The sequence below is a fragment of the Leptodactylus fuscus genome, chromosome 1 (genome assembly GCF_031893055.1).
Source record: "Leptodactylus fuscus isolate aLepFus1 chromosome 1, aLepFus1.hap2, whole genome shotgun sequence".
NCBI classification, from domain to species: domain Eukaryota; kingdom Metazoa; phylum Chordata; class Amphibia; order Anura; family Leptodactylidae; genus Leptodactylus; species Leptodactylus fuscus.
Window position 1 is genome coordinate 127137176 of NC_134265.1, and position 21514 is coordinate 127158689.

Below are 21514 nucleotides of genomic sequence, written 5' to 3' on the forward strand. Positions count from 1 at the left end.
ATGGATGTTGGGGTCTTTTAACTGCTTCCTGACATTGTAAAGTTTTTAAATAAACCCCATCATAGAGAAACTAAAAGTGAAAAAAAATAAAATAATTTTTTCGCTTTTTACACTGTCATGGTCTGGGGTTGCTAGGTGAGGTGGCACAGACACAAAAGTCCAGTTTCTTTTAGTGCAAAACAAAGGTAGAGTTTATTTTCACTCAAAAAGGTAGTGCAGCGACAAAATACAAAAATAAATACCTGCCCGGCTAGGCTGTAACTAAACATAGAATAGGTTACCTCACCTAGAATAACAGAAATCCAAAAGCCAGTTGAATCACTCAGGACACAGCTCCAAAAATATGACCCCTTTCTTTAGCTGTCCAGCCAAAGTCTACTGCTGGAGCTGGCTTCTTAAGCCTCCTTGATGAGAAGACTCTCTGCAGCTGAGTCGCTGCCGGAACATCCCCAAAGTGTGGACTGGAGGGGGGTGAAATGACAGGTCCCACTACCAACCTACCTGCCATTCCTAAAAATCCAGCCCAGTACTGAGCATTTACCAAAATGCTCAGCAGACGAACGTTGTCTGCTGAGAACAAACATTCCTTCTGGCGTTTTCTCATCTCACCCACCTGAGTAGTCTGGGTGATATGTACACCCCCTCCTTTACCTGACCAGCCATCAGCTTACAACACATAAACCCCCCCCCCCCCCAACCAATAAAAAACAAAAAACATATTGTTACCTAAACTAACAAAATATAAGTATTTGAATACTGTAACTGGAGGAACAAAACACAAACCCTCATTTTACCTTTACAAAACGAAATTTAATAAAAAGTGAGAAAGTACTTACAATATCCAAAATGTTTTATATTTTTCTACAGTATTGACTGTAGAGTAATTGCCATAAAAACAAGAAGGTGCATGTAGTGACACAATCATGGATATAGGCCTGACAACTAGCAGGCTGAACATGATGGTGCTTTCAAGAAAATTTTACACAAATGTATGGTATCTTTTATACTTGTTGTTTATTTGTTTTTTTTCTTTCTCTTGTTAACTAGTGGCTCTATGAGAATTGGAAAAGACTTCATTCTTTTTACGAAAAAAGGAGAGACCATGACCTGTCTATTTATGTCACGTACCTTTCATGAAGAAGAAGGAATTGATGAGGTTAGTACTGTTTCATCATTTGCGGTGGCTTTAGCAAAGTGCTTGTAAACAGAATGTGTCACTATATTAATTTAAATTTCTTTTATTATTTAGTATTATTTTTTTCACACGCAGGGAAATATTAAAATATATCATGAATAATAGTTTTTAATATTCCCTTGTTTTGCTCACCAGTGGAAGCACATCCTATAATTACAGCAAGGTGAACCATGTAAAACAAACTGACTCACTGTTGCTGTAAATGTGGGAGGCACAGTCTCTATACTAGTGACCATACTCAACACCCCTCCCATTTCCTTGGTTTGTGCTAATTACTCGTCTAGTTGCCTCCTAGTGACCGTCCAGTACCTGTCAACTTTCATACAATCCGCCAAATGTGAAAATCTGAGTGCAAATGTACATTATGTTCTCTGATTGCTAGAAGAGGTAGTAACATGGACAGAAGTCCATGTTACCCCTCCCTCTGGAGTGATATACAATTTATGCAAAGACTGATGTTTTTTTCATTGTCTGTGCAACTTGCAGCTCAGCTCCTCCGTTCCTCCACACTTATCAGAGGTGTTGACTGAGGCTGGCGCTATGAAGATTGGGAACCTAGGGCTACAATAGCCCTTATGGATCTGGAGTGATCATCCATTGGGAATTGAGATCTGCAGATCTTTATAGCCCTAACGGATCCTGAGAAACCTGCATTAGTAGCAAGGACATATTACATAATATCCTTGGCTATTGAAGTGACACCCTGTCAAGACATATGACAAATGTCCATGGCAGGGTGAAGGCTTAAAGTGTAGAAATTCTTTCTTTAAAAAAATGTCATAAGTAGCAAGTCAATTTAAAAAGGCATTGTGTGTGTGTAGGTATATTTATACATGTAAGTACACACATTGGGTTCCAAATATGCAATTGAACCTTGAAATAATCTGAATATTTTTATAGTTTTTAAAATTTTAAAAATGTTTGGTAAAATTATATCTTTGTACAAACAATTTTAGTACACAGTTGGACAATGCTTAGGATTTGATTTCAATATCAGTGGCTTGCTTGATTTCTTACATAAATTGGGTTATGACATGTTTTATTAAAACATTTCGCAATTGTATAATATTGTAACAGACAATTAACCCCTTAGCGACCCTTGACGTAACTGTACGTCATGGGTCGCATGGGGATGTATGGAGCGAGCTCACACGCTGAGCTCGCTCCATACACGGCAGATGCCGGCTGTATAATACAGCCAGGACCTGCCACTAACAGCAGCGGTCGTGCCCGAGCCGATCGCTGCTGTTAACCCTTTACACACTGCGGTCAAACGTGACCGCAGTGTGTAAACGGCGCCGGCGGCATGGGCGCCGCCATGTTTCGCCGATCGCCGCCCTCCTGAACGTCACAAGAGGGCGGTTGCTATGACAGCCGGAAGCCTATTGAAGGCTTCCAGGCTTGTCTCTGCACTAGATCTATTAGACGATGCCAGAGGCATCGTCTAATAGAAGTGCTGCGATTTTCCTATTCACTGCAATACTGTAGTATTGCAGTGAATAGTATGAGCGATCAGACTCCCTAGGTTTCAAGGTACCTAAGGGGTCTGATCATAAATGTAACAGAAGAAAAAAAAAGTTTTTAAAAGTATTAAAAAAATAAAAAAAATATAAAAGTTCAAATCACCCCCCTTTCCCTAGATCAGCTATAAAAGTAATTAAAGAACATTAAACATAAACATATTAGGTATCCCTGCGCTCCAAAATGCCCGAACTATTAGAATATTAAAACATTTATCCCGTACTGCGAACGGCGTAGCTGCAAAAAAAATAAAAACAGCCAAAAAGCGTTTTTTTCAACACTTTGCCTCCTATAAAAAATTGAATAAAAAGTGATCAAACCATCGGATCTTTCCCCAAATGGTATCAATAGAAACGTCATCTTGTCCCGCATAAAAAGACACCACAACCAGCTCCATACATGGAAATATGAAAAAGTTACAGGTGTTAGAACATGATGACACAAATTTTTTTTTCTATTTTGCAAAGTTTATCATTTTTTTAAAAGTATCAAAAAATTTCAAATACTATATAAATTTGGTATCACCGCGTTTGTACTGACACGTAGAACACAGGTAACATGTCATTTGTACCAAACAGTGAATGCTGTAAAAATTAAACCCATAAGAAAATGGCGCAAATGCATTTTTTCTCCAATTGCGCCTCATTCTGAATTTTTTTCCAGCTTCCCAGTACATTGCACAGCATATTGAATGGTGCCATTACAAAGTACAATTTGTCCCGCAAACAATAAGCTATCATGTGACTCTGTGAACTGAAAAATGAAAAAGTTATGGCTCTTGAAATGTGAGGAGGGAAAAACGAAAATGCGAAACCAAAAAATGGCCTGGTCCTTAAGGGGTTAAAGTAACAGAAATAAGTGAAATCTCAAACTATGTCCTGCTCGATATCAAATTATAGCTAGTTTTAGTGTTTGTGTGGGCTGTGCAAGGTGCTTTAAGCACTTGGCAAAAAATAGATTATCTAATAGGAGAAAAGTGACTTTTGGTGGAGAAATGCTTGATTTTGTAATGATATTAATTTGTTAGGCATGTTGAAGTTACCCATGAGTACCATAGATATTGTGTTATAAGCTTACTCAGGTGGACAGCATCACTTAACAATAGGAAATGATTAAGTGATCTGAAATCATTTTGTGCACTAGTTGTAGCTCATTGTAAGAACTCTTAAAAATGTGTATCAAAATCATCTATAGTACTCTTATGTCATGGTTATTAGGAATATACACTCACCGGCCACTTTATTAGGTACACCATGCTAGTAACGGGTTGGACCCCCTTTTGCCTTCAGAACTGCCTCAATTCTTCGTGGCATAGATTCAACAAGGTGCTGGAAGCATTCCTCAGAGATTTTGGTCCATATTGACATGATGGCATCACACAGTTGCCGCAGATTTGTCGGCTGCACATCCATGATGCGAATCTCCCGTTCCACCACATCCCAAAGATGCTCTATTGGATTGAGATCTGGTGACTGTGGAGGCCATTGGAGTACAGTGAACTCATTGTCATGTTCAAGAAACCAATCTGAGATGATTCCAGCTTTATGACATGGCGCATTATCCTGCTGAAAGTAGCCATCAGATGTTGGGTACATTGTGGTCATAAAGGGATGGACATGGTCAGCAACAATACTCAGGTAGGCTTTGGCGTTGCAACGATGCTCAATTGGTACCAAGGGGCCCAAAGAGTGCCAAGAAAATATTCCCCACACCATGACACCACCAGCCTGAACCGTTGATACAAGGCAGGATGGATCCATGCTTTCATGTTGTTGACGCCAAATTCTGACCCTACCATCCGAATGTCGCAGCAGAAATCGAGACTCATCAGACCAGGCAACGTTTTTCCAATCTTCAATTGTCCAATTTCGATGAGCTTGTGCAAATTGTAGCCTCAGTTTCCTGTTCTTAGCTGAAAGGAGTGGCACCCGGTGTGGTCTTCTGCTGCTGTAGCCCATCTGCCTCAAAGTTCGACGTACTGTGCGTTCAGAGATGCTCTTCTGGCTACCTTGGTTGTAACGGGTGGCTATTTGAGTCACTGTTGCCTTTCTATCAGCTCGAACCAGTCTGGCCATTCTCCTCTGACCTCTGGCATCAACAACGCATTTCCGCCCACAGAACTGCCGCTCACTGGATGTTTTTTCTTTTTCGGACCATTCTCTGTAAACCCTAGAGATGGTTGTGCGTGAAAATCCCAGTAGATCAGCAGTTTCTGAAATACTCAGACCAGCCCTTCTGGCACCAACAACCATGCCACGTTCAAAGGCACTCAAATCACCTTTCTTCCCCATACTGATGCTCGGTTTGAACTGCAGGAGATTGTCTTGACCATGTCTACATGCCTAAATGCACTGAGTTGCCGCCATGTGATTGGCTGATTAGAAATTAAGTGTTAACGAGCAGTTGGACAGGTGTACCTAAAAAAGTGGCTGGTGAGTGTATAACAAATTATAATAATATACTAGCCTCTGCCCACGACTTTGTTTGCGTGTTGTTGGCGTCGATGACCTGCCTATATAAAGCAAATTGCTGCCGTCGATGGTTTGCCTGCTCTGGCGTTTCAGCAGTTCTTAAGCCGTCCTGCTGCTGAACTCATTCCTCGCACTATGCTTGTGATTGTTCCGGAATCTCAGCAGCTCGCTGGGAAGCCATATAATGAGTGTGTCGTTGGCGTCGATGATCCGCATGCTCCAGCATTTCAGCAGCTCTCAAGCTGGCCTGCCACTGAACTTGTTCCTTGCACTGTGCCCTTGATTGTTCCTGCATCTCAGCAGCTCCCTGGGATGTAATATAATGAGCGTGTTGTTGGTGTTGATAATCCGCCTGCTCTGGCGTTTCGGCAGCTGTCAAGCTGGCCCGCTATTGAACTCGTTCCTCACGCTGTGCCGTGATTTTTCCAGCATCTCAACAGCCCGCTGGGACGCCATATAATGAGGATCCCCCTCAGCTCCGCTTGAGGAGAACTCTGTGACTTCTGGCTACCTTAATAGCTCGCGTTGTTTTAGAATTATGCGACAAATTAGCATGTTTAAAATTGGCTGCCAATTTGGATTAAAGGTGTTTTCCCATCCAGTGTGTCAGCATGTTGCCTGCAGCATATCAGATAATATGCAAATGCATGTACACAATGGACTGAGTGTTTACACAGAGAGATATCAGAACCTGAGATAAGCTGCTGCAAGAGCAGTTTAATATAGTATGTGAAAATAAATTCATAACAGTTGTGAAGCCATGTCATTTACCAGGATAAAAAGTAGCCTATGTGTTATCAAGGTTACAGTCTATCTATGTGCCAAATTTCATTCAAATTCGTTCAGCCGTTTTTGCGTAATTGAGGAACAAATATCCAAACTTTTACATTTATAATAGTAGTAGTAGGATAATAAACTTCTGCACTGGATCCAGATAATTTGACATATTCCTATGTCTTGCTGTGTTTTGTCATATGGTGCTTTTTAAGTATTTTGTTTCTTTTGTTTTCTTTAACCCTGTTGTAGGTGATCGTTCCACTTCCCACATGGAATTCAAAAACTGGTGAAGCATTGGCAGATAATATGGAAAAATTTGCCATTGAAACCGAACTCATCTACAAGTATTCTCCCTTCCATTCCCACAGCGAGGTTATGGAACAGTTTAAAAAAATTACTGGAGATTCAGGTAAAATTACATTTAATAATCCAGTTGTTTTATTATTTATTTTTTATTTCTTCTTCAAAGTGTATTATATGATGTTAAAATGACAAATCTTGTTATGTTCTTAGGTACACTAGTTGTCGTCTTTAATTTGAAGCTAATGGACTCTGGAGAACCAGAGCTTGATGTTGCATCTGATCCAAAAGATATTCAGATGGCTGGTACTCCTCCTGAAGGAACGTAAGTATGTTTGGTTGAAATTTTAGGTTTGAAATGGCAATTACCCTATGACCTTAGTATGCAGTGTGGACAAGTCGCATTTGTTGCATATGATTGTGATCAGTTAGTGTTTCTTTTTTTTTCTTTTTTTCTTTTTTTTTTCTGCTTCTTCAGCTATTTGGACATGTAATCATTAGATTACTTATGCCACAGACTACAATGCTATAGTTTTAGTATAATATAGTAATACTCCCACAGAATAACCTGTTAGATGCTGTGGCTAGCATTAATTATTTGTCCGTTGCTGGAATTGTTTCTTATCACAGACACTGCCGGCAGATCCTCCTCGTGTGCCACATGTGTAACAATTTGACATGTAGTGATTAAGTATAATTTTGTTATACTTCACAATTTTTAAAAAATATGTATTTATTTTCTAGGAAACCAGAGAGGCGTTCATTTCGCGCCTATGCTGCTGTTCTGTATATTGACCCAAGAATGAGAATTTTTATTCATGGTCACAAGGTTCAAACCAAACGATTGTCTTGTTGTCTTTACAAGCCCAAGTGAGTGAAGAGTCCCGATTCCATGCAAAAAGTTTTTATACAAAATTCAGTTCATATACATGTTTAGTCGGCTTTCAGTGCTATTCTTGATGCCAAAAATGTGGAATGCAGCTGCAGTTTGTTAGTAAGGCTTGCCATTATTTCTAGTCTGAATGGAAGACATGATGAAAGTCTAACCATTTCTTTTTATCTTTGAGCATACGGTCATTTTAGCCTGTAATATTTTAGTATAATATTTTACATAGCATTTGTTTCTTTTCAGAATGTACAAATATACATCAAATCGGTTCAAAACACGAGCTGAACAGGAAGTGAAGAAGGCAGAGCACATGGCAAAAATTGGTATTGTGGGGGCATAAAAGAATATTATTGCATTTAAAATATGAAGAGGCATTTTTTAATGTGTTACTTAGTGTACTTATTCCTTATTTGCTTGACAAATAATACTTGTTCATATAAATATATAAATTTGTTTTGCATGCAATTTCTAATTGAAAGACTTTTGCAACCATATAGCTTAATTTAAAAATTTTATAAGGTGTCTACCATGACCAAAATCACCTGTAAACCACTTATGTGCTGTTGTAGGTTGAGTCTTTTGAACATGTCTTTCTTGTGCCAAAGTGTGATCTTGATACGGAGAAAGACATCTTTTTATCCTTATTCAAACAATTGCATTCTGTTCAATGCACTCTGGATGGAGATTTTTGCAGCCAGTACCACCTCCAAAACAGAATGATTAACGTGTACCATGGACTGCAATTTATGTTGACCACTATTGAAATTTGTGCTCTACCAGGCGTAGTCCTGCCCAGAGTCCACCAAATAGCTCTTTTGCATGAGAATCAGAATCTGTTTTTCTTAGCAATAAGATTACACTTATGACTTGTTCACTACTCTACTAGCGAACCCTAACCTTTGCTGCATACTTTTCTAATCATATTTAGATTAGGAACTCCTGCAGATAAAGACACCGCTATGACTCTTTGTTCACATTTACTAGTGAACTACTCTGCTCTGTGGGTCTTCCCTTGTGCCAACTCAAAATAATTACTAACCATTGAATTAATTGTCTTCTGTACATCAGGGTCAGGACTTTTGCCGGTATAGGGACACTGTACATCACAGGTTTCCCGATATGATAATACACCATATAGTGCTTGGATGATGTTGCACAAGATACAGTGCCTCTATATATAGGACCCTCATCTTTCTTTTATTTACTTTTTTCTTTGGGACCATTTCTTTCTGTGACCCTTTTTTTTATTGGTACCTGCATCACCCTCTGTGATATACTAGTCAGTCCTACAGCAGCATTTAAGTGGTTTAAAAGTTGTTTTGTTGATGGAAGATTCACTTTAATAATTTGGTTGCTAAATGCAACTTTTTATATTTTGGCAGCGGAGGAGAAAGCACGTGAAGCAGAAAGCAAAGCTCGAGCCCTGGAGTCTCGTCTTGGAGATGACTTGTCCCGGGAGTCCAGGGTAAGGCTATATTTTTAAATGTTATAAACACTGTGATTAGTGTATAAAACAAGGCATTCCAAATATGCAGCAAAGTGTATCTTATTTTCAATTTAAAACCCACAAATACATTTGTTTTACTGTTTCACAATGGTATTAAGGCTCTTGGAATATGGGAAAGAAACTAAGAAAATAAAAAAGACAGGAAAATTGCTTTGTCCTTGAGGGGATAAAAAAAAAATGCCTAGAATTTAACGACAGAGCTTAGATGGCAACATGAAGTCTAAAATCTTAGCTTTGGTCGAAAGTGTTAAGGAACTTATTCGAGGTCAAGCTTTGTTAATTTTAGGAGAAAATGGATATGGGATATTCCAATCTCCGCTAATCGTGCCTGGGATTGGAATACACTGCTGTAAGTGTTGACACCTGTTCAGTTCCAGAAGCTGGATTTCAGGTCGCTCTCCATTTTCGTTTTCTGATTCCTCCTATAATAGGATGATGGCCTGTTGTTTTACCCCAACAGGCAGAAGCACATCCCTTTTGCCTGGTTAGCTGCTTGGGAGCACCTGTGACTTGTAACCTCTGCTGCCAAGCAGAACCTGACTGTGGGTGATCAGAGATACCCTGCATATTGAAGAGAAACCTCACTTTCTTCACCTCTGTTGACTGGTGATCTCCATCAATGCCAGTCTTTCCAGCTGGAAGCAGTCTTTGTTGCCTTCACTGTTCAGGGCCTGTGATACAAGGCAGAGTCATCCCACCAGATCAGTCTGCTGGAACGGAGAACCATCTTCTTATCCCTTTCTCAATGACTAGACACCCTTGGAGGAGAGAGGTCCAGACTGACAACTCCACTGTAGTTGCTTATTTAAGCCATCAGGGGGCACCAGGAGCAGTGCGGCCTTTCTAGAAGCCTCTTGCTTTCTTCTTTGGGCGGTGTCACGATCCGGCTCTTTCAGTTGTCCACATTCCAGGCGTTGACAATAAGGGCAGCACACTACTTAAGCTGACAAAGACTCGACTGTGTGATTGGTCACTTCATCAGAAGGTCCTCCCCCATCTGTGCTCCCAGTAGAGCACACCTGAAGTTGATCTCTTCACTTCTCATCTGAGCACAAAATCTCCCACCACATGGTCAGGTCCCTGGGCTCTCAAGCCTCATTCCCTAGTTGGACTTCCGTCTTCTGCACCTGTTCTCTTCCAAGCTTCCAAGGCTTCCATTTCCCAATGGATCCAGTTTATGATAAAGTAGGCCTATTGGCATACGGGTAGGGCAATGCCCCTCCGTGTGACTGCTCACTGCACGAAAACGGTTGAAGCTTCCTCGGCTATTCGGCATCAGGCTTCTGCTGCTAAGCTGCCATCCACACTTTCAATCATTTTTACCAGATCCATTCTGTGGCCTTTGCAGATGCCAGTTTGGGTTGTACGTTTCTGCAAGTGGCTGTGTGCTAGGTTGCTCACATGGCCGTGTAATGTGTTCCTTCTGAGATTGCTATAGGACATCCCATGGTACGGTGTCCCCTAGTAAAATAAGCGAGAAAAATGGATTTTTGTAGTCTACATAAAATCCTTTTCTCGTTGTATTGCCTGGGATACACAGAGCTGACCCTTGTTTGATCAGACCCGATCTGTTTTGGTTCTTTTTCGGGTTTAGGACATGGTGGTTCCGTGTTCGTTTTTGCCTTTTGTGTCTGTCCTACTGCTGTAGTACAAACTGACTACTACACTATCTGTTAGAGGGTATAGCCCAGAGGTGGATCCAACAGTTTATGATACTCCTAGTGTCAGCTTCCTAGTGTCTGGGTCTATACCCATGGTGCTATGTTCCCCAGTGAATACAAGAAAAGGATTTTACAGCGAGTACAAAAATCCAATTTTTTTTTTTTACCACTTAATGTGTCTGTTGGTAAATTTAATATATGAAGTGATATCCTATTCTTTTTGAGTTTATACTTTTTATTCTGTTTTAGGCTGCTCTCAGGCAGGTGCAAAATGCTGCTATAACTGCCCGTCGGGAGGCAGATGTCAAAAAGCGTATTAAGGAGGCAAAGCAAAGGTAAGCAATTTGGGGAACAATTGAACCAGTAACCCATTTTAGTGTGTTCAAAGTATTTTAGCCAGCAGTGACTTACAAGACTTTAGTGCAGCAGTGTCCATCTAGATGATATAACACATTCGTCTCTTTCCTGAATTTACATTAGGGGATGATCAGATCTTATTTACTCCCCTGCACTGCACAATTTGCATAGGTAACCGAGCTGGTGTAGAATTCATTCCCATAGAGCTCATTGACCCATGTGGCTGTTGTAAAGCATATTTCCAAATGCTGTTAACAAGTTGTAGGCCAGATAACTCACTATCATGTACAGTAAACTGAATAAACTCAAAAAGTCAAATGCTTTGAAAAACACTTGAAATTCAATAGTGAAACTTTTTTTAATTGGTAAAAAAAAGTTGATTCACTCCCTTTCTAACACAAGTGTGACTATTTAAAGTAACATGCACAGTAGCTACAAACAGTGGACGAGATGAATGCAATCACCTACATTCTTTTATGCACTAGTTCTGAACTGTGGTTTCAGTTCATTGTAGGCGCCAACAGTCCTTCCCTGATAGACTCCTAGTTTTATGTAGATGTTTTTATGCATAGTTCTGTATCACAATTTTCTGGGTCCTGCGAGTATCTATTGGTTTGTACTGTACTGTTAGGCATTTATTTCTAATAATCTTAAATAAACTATGGTTGAATTAATAAAAATAAAATGTGTCGTTAAGAACAGAAAATAAGTTACACACCTCTTGCTTTCAGAGCCCTGAAAGAACCCAAGGAGTTAAACTTTATCTTTGGAGTCAATATTGAGCAACGCGAGCTTGATGGCATGTTTGTGTATAACTGCAGTCGGTTAATAAAAATGTATGAGAAGGTTGGACCACAGCTTGAGGGAGGAATGTAAGTATCACTAGTTTAATAAATGTAACAATGTGAACAATAGCAAAAATTAAAGTTGTTTGTAGAAGTCTGTATGGAAACTGCAGGTAGTTTAATTATATTGTCTAGCATAGAGCAGAATGAATCCAGAGAGTTCATGTACCTAGAAATTTGCTAATGTGCCAGGACAACCTCTTTTAGGCCCATCTGCGCATGGGTTTCTGTTCGGGAAGTCCGTTTGGAACCCCCCCCCCCAAATGAAAACCTAATCCACATGAAAAAGCAATTACCTAAGGAAACCCGCGCACCCCATAGACTATAATGGGGTCTGTGTGGTTTCCACTCTGTTTCTCCATGAAAAATGCGGGGAGAAAAGTGCTGCTTGCAGGACTTTTCTCATTTCTCATGCAGAGATGGGACGTACTGGTTAGTCATGGGAAGGTGTACCTTCCCACAAAGTAACAATGACAAAAATTAAAATTGAATGGAGCGCAGATTACCGTATTTTACGGACTATAAGGCGCACTGGACTATAAGGCGCATTGCCCATGAGCGCCTTATAGTCCGTCTCGGTTCATATATAAGGCGCACCGGACTATAAGGCGCAGTCCGGTGCGCATTATATGTTATTGAAAGCGGTGGCACGCAGACTTTGCCAGCGGCCGCTTAAACTTGGTATACCCAGGTGGAGTCTGGGTGTTGGGAACATAGTATTGACTGTAAAATTCAACATATACTTTTCTCCTTCCACCTCTGGCTTTGTTTAAAAAAACTTCCATGTATTTTTTTTCTTGTAGCTAGGCAGATCAAAGTGTTTGGCTGAATAAAGAAAAAATGTTATTGTGTCAACTTCATTGCTAACATAAGCCCAACCTGTGTAGGTTTGAACCTCAGATATTGGGGGGGGTCACAGGCATTGGAAACGACCAATCAAACCTCATTAGACAGTCCTAAGAATATGCCATGAATGTTTATGTACTGGACAGTCAATTAAGTTTATTCACCTGCTTTATCGAACCTCTTTTCTGTAGCGGTAAAATCAGACCAGTATTATGTCCCCTGTAAAATTCTACTATACAGTAAACAGCTGCTCCTATTATATGAATAGGAGCAGCTGAATTAACTATCTGCCCACTGTTGTATCTTCTGCCTCCCTGAGGCTTCTGGAACAATTGATCTGTGTGTCGTCAAGACATGTAATTGGAATGAAAAATTGTTTTGAGGCCAGAAAAATTCCTTTACTGTGTTCCATTAGTTTGAGGGGAGGGGGGGGGGGGTTTAATTCTGACTGTTCAGTTTCTTTTTTTTTTTTTTTTTTTTTATTGGGGGGGGGGGGGGGTTGCATATTTTGCTAGGAAAATTTTCACAGTTTTGAGATTTACAAATAAATCTAAATTGCAAAGTTAAAAAATTATACTAATCCTCCATACCCATGTATTTTATTTATTTTGCTTGCTTATATAGCTCTAAAATATTCCACAGCACTTTCCAGATATTGTCAATTACTGTCCCATATAGCGCTCACAATCTACATTCCCTATCAGTTTGTCTTTATCGTGTGGGAGGAAGTCGGAGGAAACCCCCACAAACACAGGGAGAACATACAAACTCCTTGCAAATGTTCTCTTTGGTCAGATTCGAAACTAGGCCTTTGGATCAAAAAACACAGCAAACTCTGAAACAAAAAAAGTTGCTTTTCTGCAAAGTGGAGCCTTAGCCTAAAAGAAAAGTGTTCTTTGATGCCCATAGTAACCAATGATAGTGCAGCTTTTATTTTTCAAGAGCACTATAGAAATCAGTTTTAGAAATCTGCCCCATAGATACAATGCTTTTTGTGTTAACAGATTTTTTTTTTTTTTTTTTTTGTGGTAAATGGTTTATACATTGTTGGAAGCTTGTTCAATTGTGATTTTCTTTATATTTTTTAATACCCACTTTTAAATTAAAAGTTAAGTGCGTTGATTGCTTTTGTTCGTAGGGCCTGCGGTGGAGTAGTAGGAGTGGTTGATGTTCCTTACCTTGTTCTTGAACCCACACACAACAAGCAAGACTTTGCTGATGCTAAGGAGTACCGACACCTACTTAGAGCTATGGGAGAACACTTGGCACAGTACTGGAAAGATATCGGCATAGGTAAATTATGTTTTTTAACAGCATTGGCTTATGTTAACATGATACAGTAGTTTTATTTTATGGAATTGTTCACATTTGCATCACTGTTTCTATTTACAAGAAAAACCCTGATACATTGGTGGATTGACAATTCAGTAAATACCACTAGGACCTGCTGGATTCAACTGACTTAAAATGGGGTCGGTGGGGGTCCACTGTGATGTTTCTATTGTGTTGTATTTCTAGTTAAACTACAGTACTTTAATTGACTGCAAAAATTGATCACATGTCCTTTGTTTCCTCTCTCCACAGCACAGAAAGGCATTATAAAATTCTGGGATGAGTTTGGTTACATATCAGCAAACTGGAATCAGCCACCATCTACTGAGTTGAGGTATAAGCGAAGACGTGCAATGGAGATCCCAACCACTATACAGTGTGGTGAGTAGCCTTTCAACTTATGTTTTTTAAAACTTGTATTTGGCTATATTCATTCTTAAAAAAGCAAATAAATCAACAGATGAAACGGCAAAGAAATAATGTGCTGTGTGATGGAGGACAATTCAGGATCCACCAGTAGAACTTACCAGTAGTAGACTAGACATACTGCACCCAGGCAGAAAAAACATGTGGGCACATGATACGTAGAGATATAAGGATCATGTAAATGACAACTGGGCTGCATTCAGGGGATCTTGAAGCCCCTGAGCACTTTACAACAAGTACACCAAGTACCACACACATGCTGAGATTTATCAGGACATTCACAATTATTTCAACTTGAAGTTTAATAGCAGCAATAGCAACATTAGGTTTTTTTGTTTGATTTTTTTTTTTTTATTATATCATTTACTTAGATTTAGTACGTCTAGGTTGACTTCTGCACAGAAGGCTTGATTCATAGCCTGTGTCAGTGTCATATTTATCAGGTCTGTTAGGCATTTTTTATGTCCATCATGCAACTGATATGTTGCACTCGTGGTGGTCTATTGAAGCCGGGAGTAGTCCTGGTTTCAGTGCACATGGACCCAAGCTTTCTGTGTACTGTACGAGCTTGGAATTTGAACGGGCTGTTGTAGTAACTTCGTTGAAACTGGGCAGGCTCCTTACAGTGTAGGAGGGAAGACTTGGAGCTTGGTTCGCTTGATTTCTTGTGGTCAGTCTGCCTGCTTGACTTACCTAAGCTTGACTATGCTTCACATTTACATTAACAATAAAAGTTATTTATGTAGATTTCTGATATGGCTGAAATGTTATATGGATATCACTGGAGAAGCCATCAGATGCCCTGCCAAACACTGAGCTTGGTCTTATTAGCTAAAATCTACTGACAAGTTCCTTTTTTTTTTAATAGATTTTTTTTTCCATTTTCATTTTTCTAGTAACTGTGTTATCTTTATTTCCAGATCTTTGCTTGAAATGGCGAACTCTTCCTTTCCAACTCAGTGCTGTAGAGAAGGAATACCCAGATACATGGGTCTGCTCACTGAATCCTGATACAGAACAAGATAGGTCTGTACTTTGGAAATACATGCATTTATTTTGCTTGTATGTTTTTTTTTGTTTTTTTTTTATTAAATTGAGATCCTGATTTTCATATCTACGTTCAGTTCACAAAATTATATAAAACTCAACCGTTTCATTTATGTTTACTTCTTAGTTTTTTATTTTTATATGATGAATTTTGTGAAGTTTTCTTCAATTCATTAAAAAATAAACTAGTTTTTTCTTAATCCCACTAGGTACACACTACAGTTTTTCAGTATTACAATGTATTATGCATGTAGCATCCTTTAATACACTGCCTCTGTACTATATCAGGCTTAGGGGCCTGCACTATAATCTGGTCATGTTGTGATATTCATTCAGCATCCTGTGATTGAGTTACTGGGGAAGGTCACTGATCAGGTGACAGAGACACTCTCTGACTAATGCGGCGTTCACAATAGTGCCGCTGTCCGCCCTTTTGGGTTTCCGTCCTCATCCCCAAAGAAACTGCCTTGGGGTCGGCTTGCTGGAGGTCAGTTTAAAAACCCATTCATTTGAATGAGTTTTTAAAGCAAACTTCCAGTGTCCGTATGAAGCCTCTCCATAGGGAAACAGGTTTTTTTTTGTGCATGGACACAAAGTTGGACATGCAGAACTTTGTGTCCATGCACAAAAAAAATTAAAAAATAAAACAAAAAACAGTTTCACCGCGGAGAGGCTGCATACGGACACCCGCGGTTTGCTTTAAAAACCTATTCAAATGAATGGGTTTTTAAACTGACCATCCCAAGCAAGCCATCCCATATGCATTTTCTCTGGTAATTAGGATGGAAACACAAAGGGCAGACAGCGGCGCTAGAGTGAACGCCACATAACTTTGCAGATTTGTGGCCATTGTTGACTACACACACTGGGTCAGAGTTGGCAGTTATTTGTAGACTTCAAAAATAACTTAGAAATGTGTGAAGGGCTTTGTGTGCAAAACACATTTAATCCGTGGTTATGAAACTACATTTATATCCTGATTTCAGATGTGACGCTCTGGAGCAAAAACAGAAAGTTCCTGTTGGAGTACTTAAGAAAGAAATTGTAACCCAGGAAGAGAAGAAGAAAAACCTAAGTGAAAAGATCCAAAAACAACAGGAGAAGCTAGTGGCTTTGCAGGTAAAATTATGGTTGTAAAGATGAAAGGGGTTATGCCATGAAAAAAATCTTTCTGGGAGGGGTTCTGTTCACTGCGGCTGCATTCACAACAGGGGTAAAATAAGTTTCTTTGGCTCAGTTTTGGTGGAAGTGGTTGAATCCCATGAATATATGATAAATATTATTATTCATAGAATAACCTCCTTAAAGAGGACCTTTCACCATATCCGGGCACAGGCAGTTCTATATACTGCCAGAAAGCTGACAGTGCGCTGAATTCAGCGCACTGTCGGCTTTCCCGATCTGTGCCCGGTGTGAAGAGCTTATGGCCCGGTACCGTAACTCTTCTATGGTCAGAAGGGCGTTTCTGACCATTAGCAGAGACGTCCTTCTGCCTTGCGGCGCCTATTGCGCTGTGCTATGTGAGCGGGGAGGAACGCCCCCTCCCTCTGCTCACACAGCTTGTCCGTAGACTAGCATTATCAGGAGAGGGAGGGGGCGTTCCTCCCGGCTCCACAGCACAGCGCGATTGGCGCCGCGAGGCAGAAGGACGTCTCTGGCTAATGGTCAGAAACGCCCTTCTGACTGTAAAGCGCTACGGTACCGGGACCGATAGCGCTTTACACCGGGCACGGATCGGGAAAGCCGACAGTGCGCTGAATTCAGCGCACTGTCAGCTTTCTGGCAGTATATAACACTGCCTGTGCCCAGATATAGTGAAAGGTCCTCTTTAAGGGATTGAATTATCGTGTTGGCATATACTAACTACAGCAAAGCTCAATATTTGGAGGTACTTTTCAAAAAAAAATATTAAATAAGTGTTATATGCAATGGATTTGTCTTAATTGATGAAGATGATCATTTCATTGATTGATTTTATTTATATATATATATATATATATATATATATATATATATATATATATTTTTTTTTTTTTTTTATTATAACTTTATGACTAAAATTATTGCAGAAAATATCAACAGTCCGTTCGAATGCAGATCTGAAAAAGCTCCCCTTGGAAGTGAGCACTCGCCCTACAGATGTGAGTAAATGTCCTGTTCTCTCATTTTCATAAGTCTCAACTGTTTTTGACTGATATTTTTTTTTCTTTTGGTAGAGTCCTGTTTCAGTGGGTCGACCGTTGAGGCCAAGATCCCCACCTCTTCCTGCAGTCTTGAAAGAAGCTGTTAAACCTCCACCTGCACGAATGAGCAGTACAGTCAAAAGGACTGAGACACAGCGGCGCCCAGTGTTGAGCTCTGAGCAGGCTAGTACCTCAAAAACGTCATCTTCACAAGCTGTCAAAACTAGTCACACTGCCAAGACTATTAACAAAATAACGCCAACTGTAAAATCGTCATCATCCCATTCAAAACCTGCTGTGATACAGACTTCTAAACCCTCAAGATCAATACCAACACCCCCAGCTTTGAAGAACTCTAAAACACTTGCAGCAAAGAAACCAGCACCCAGCAAAAGCCCTGCGGTAAGACATCTCACTTACCTACTTTTATTAGGAAGGGGGGATAGTCCCCAATGTACAAGTGTCCACCCAACAAATGGGTAAACCATTTGTTTGTCAGGTGATTGCATTATGTATATAAATTATACTAATTTATTTCCAGCACATTTCACCATGTAAATAGGAAATGAGCTGCTGAACTATACAAAATGTGTGGGAATGACTGTATCCCTATACATTATTGATGACCCTCTACATTTAAATGCAGCAAACAAGTGGGCAGTGATAGAGAATGATTGCTGGCATGTTAATCTGGGCTGTAGCAAACTCATTCTAAGGATTTTGAGGGTTTCCAAAGGATGGACACTAATTGAACATAAAATGACACATTCTCACAATATGTCATCACTTTTTAAGATGGGAATACGTCTTTCACCTTTTTTTTTTTTTTTTAAATATATTTTAACATTGCAACTTGTTTTCCAGTATTTCTCCAGTGGACATAATTTTATTTTTTTTCACATTATTATTATTATTATTATTATTATTATTATTATTATTATTATTATTATTATTTCCTCTGACTGAAATTACCATATGTTGTACTGATGCATCTAGTCAGACACTGCTTCTCATTGGAGGTACTAGCGCTGAGGAATAAGGCTGTTAAACAGCTACCATACCAATACAATGGTATGGTAGTAGCTGTTTATGGTGTCAAAAACAACTCACTTTTCCGTTATTACTAGGAAACTTCAAATGTTAACATGTTGTGCTGTGACTTGTAGTTTTAAGTGCCTCTTAAGTGTATGAACCTATTTCTACTGTACAGTAAAGATATGTAAAGTTAACATTTTTTGTAAATATAAATGATAGACAGTTTTTTGTTTTGATTGGTTACCATTGGATATGACCTATAATACAGGAACTTTCTATAGTCTGGCACTTCTCAGAAAAGTAGTCATGATTTACTTATTCATATGACCAGGAAAAATGGGCGTGTAATGATCCCTTTTGAGAATATGTTGAATTCATTGTGTACATATGGCTGTTTTTCTTTCATAGCTGTCAAAGAAACTGACATGCACTATCTTTGTCAAAAAGGATCTAAAAAGCCATAAGAATAGACCCATTGAAATTCATGGATTCTGTAATGGCCATGTAACGGCCATTGCAAAAATAGTCGTCATGGCCATTATTCACTGCTCTGTGTTTAAGTGCCATCTAAAGACTTGCATGAATGGACACACTGATTTTTCATAGATGTTAGGTCTGTGAAATATGGCATGATTGTGTGGATAAGTCGCAAGCAATAAGGAAATCATGACTGCGTTTCTGGCAAATGTCTGAGCAGAATGACTTTTCAGCTGTATTTGTGAACAGCAGAAATAATCTCTTAGTCTAACTGAGGATTGGATTCTGTGTAGTGTTGTAATAGGTGAAGCTGTATGTGACATTAAGTTGTTTGTATTATATTTGCCTGTCTCTGCTACATTTTTTTCCCCAAATATCCCTATCAATGACTTGGCACAGGCCAATTTAAATAAATAAAATATATCCTTTCATCGTACTAATGTTGTTGCTCATTGTTTTTTGGATTCCAAATTCAGGTAAGCAGTGGGAGAAAGAGAAGTTCACAACAGATAGTAATTGACGAGGAAGAAGATGAAGAAGAGGAGGAGGAAGAACCAGTATCTTCCCGGAAACCTGAAAAGCCTAAACGATCGAGACAAATGGAAGTAAAACGAGAGAAAAAAGAGCAAAACGAAGATGAAGATAAGGTAATAAATTCATTTTTATTTATGATTTTTATAACACTCTTCATTGTCCTAGTCTGTAAAACTTAGGGTATGTTCACAATGAATTTTTTGCAGGCTGATTTTAAGATAGAATCTGGCTCAAAAAATGACTCACATTCATATAAGTGGGAGTCAGTAGCAGTTTTTTTTTTTTTTTCCTCTAGTTCATTTTTCCAGCCTTGTAAAAACTCAGTGGGAACATACCCTTAATCCTGTTCATTTATATTCCAATTAATTCTAAATATTTTGTGAGAACAGGCTGCACCTAAAATATTGATTTGTGTGCTGCAGATTTGGTTGCAGATTTCCCCCATTTCAAGACAACAAACGAAATATGCAACAGTTATGGCATTCTTTGGTTCTGAGAATGGAATTTGCTAAAAATACACTCCTTGTCATTCACAGTTACACTACAAATATGTTGCTTGTGTCCAGGCTTCTCTGATACTTTGTCAATAGAAAGAGAAGCTGTTGTGATAACTGTCAAATACAGTCCAGTTAACCCTTAGGCGCACGAGGATGTACAGTTATGTCCTGGTGAGCTGAAAAAACATGGCGACCGCTCGGAAACAGAGTGGCCGCACTAGCTGCCGTCCTGCCGGGTTTCATACAGCAGGGGCTCGGCAGCATCGCCCGTGATCAGAGTTGACTCTGATCACGAGCATTTAGCCACTCAGATGCCGTGGTCAAACGCGACCACGGCATCTGATGGTTACTGTCGCTTTCTGTTTGAGTTAGGTAACGGGATGGCCTCCCACTCGCAGCGTGATCGTAGGAGTCGTCCCGTTACTATAACAGCCTGAAACCTTCTGAAGGCTCCCAGCGCTGCTATAGTATTATAACTATTTAAGCCTGCGTGCAGCAGGCTTCAATAGTTACATACTAAATGTGCCATAGACTGCAATACAGTAGTATTAACTAGCATTAATTAGTATTAACACACTAGTCCGAAATCGCCCAAATTATTATCATTTGTCCCATACGGCAAACGGCGTAGCAGGAAATAGAATCAACATGGCTGATTTGGTGTTTTTTCACCAAATTATTTCCCTAAAACAATGGAATAAAAAGTGATCAAAACAACATACATTCCCCATCATGGTGCTAATAAAAACTACATATTGTCCCGCAAAAAAAAGACACCTTACACAGCTCCGTACTCTGAAATATAAAAGAAAAAGTTACAGAGGTCAGAATATGGGGATTCAAAGAATTTTTTTCTTTTCTTCAAAATTTAGACTTTTTGTAAAGTTATTAAAATGTGAAAAAAAACGTTATAAATTTGGTATCCCCGTGATCTTACATAACATTTTTACCACAGAGTGGAAGCCGTAAAAAACAAAACCCATAAGAAAAAGTCAGCACTGCATTTTTTTCCCAATTCCGCCTCATTCTGAATTTTCTTCCCCGCTTCCCAGTACATTTTGAAGTTAAACTTGTCACGCAAAAATCAAGCCCTCATTGGACTATGTAGACGGAAAAATTAGAAAGTTATGGCTTTTGGAAGGTAAGGAGTAAAAAACGCAAAAATGAAAACTGTCTGCGTCTTCTAAGGGTTAAACTCCAAATTAATTTTACAGTATTTACACATCAGAAAACAGGATTAACCATTTAAAGCACTTGGCTGTTATTCAGTAAGAGCAGTTTTGGTGGCAGAATGCAAACCTTTATGATTGTGGTCTATAATATGTATGGTAATTGAAAAGAATATATTATAAAGCACATAGTAGGGAAAATGCTTAACATTTATAAGTGCTGATTAACTTGTTTACATTTTGAGCAGGATCTGCGCACAAACTCTGGCTCTCCTCATGACTCAAATGTGTCATTGAAATCCTTGCAGCAGGACAGCCCAGAGGTGGATGATATGGTGTCCAATAAGGCAGCACAGAAAGGTAACTGATAAACTACTTTTTTTTTTTTTTCTATTTGTATAGTAAAAATATGTAAATGACAAACATAATTTCAGGCGAACTCTGT

The 21514-nt window shown here is 39.3% G+C and overlaps 1 protein-coding gene across 2 annotated transcripts in view; it reads left to right on the top strand.

Moving 5' to 3' along the window:
• The window catches only part of MORC2 (MORC family CW-type zinc finger 2), a 67032-nt gene that overhangs the window by 22708 nt on the left and 22810 nt on the right, over window positions 1-21514 (top strand). Inside the window, exons 7-22 of one of the 2 annotated variants that reach the window (XM_075276643.1) lie at window positions 1048-1156; window positions 6214-6373; window positions 6478-6589; window positions 7009-7134; window positions 7397-7476; window positions 8536-8618; window positions 10571-10656; window positions 11410-11550; window positions 13508-13662; window positions 13954-14082; window positions 15048-15153; window positions 16161-16293; window positions 17244-17315; window positions 17391-17759; window positions 19346-19516; window positions 21318-21429. In XM_075276643.1, coding sequence (XP_075132744.1) covers window positions 1048-1156; window positions 6214-6373; window positions 6478-6589; window positions 7009-7134; window positions 7397-7476; window positions 8536-8618; window positions 10571-10656; window positions 11410-11550; window positions 13508-13662; window positions 13954-14082; window positions 15048-15153; window positions 16161-16293; window positions 17244-17315; window positions 17391-17759; window positions 19346-19516; window positions 21318-21429 — 2144 coding nt within the window. The remainder of the gene's footprint in view (window positions 1-1047; window positions 1157-6213; window positions 6374-6477; window positions 6590-7008; window positions 7135-7396; window positions 7477-8535; window positions 8619-10570; window positions 10657-11409; window positions 11551-13507; window positions 13663-13953; window positions 14083-15047; window positions 15154-16160; window positions 16294-17243; window positions 17316-17390; window positions 17760-19345; window positions 19517-21317; window positions 21430-21514) is intronic. The other variant, XM_075276644.1, reaches the window with a different exon arrangement.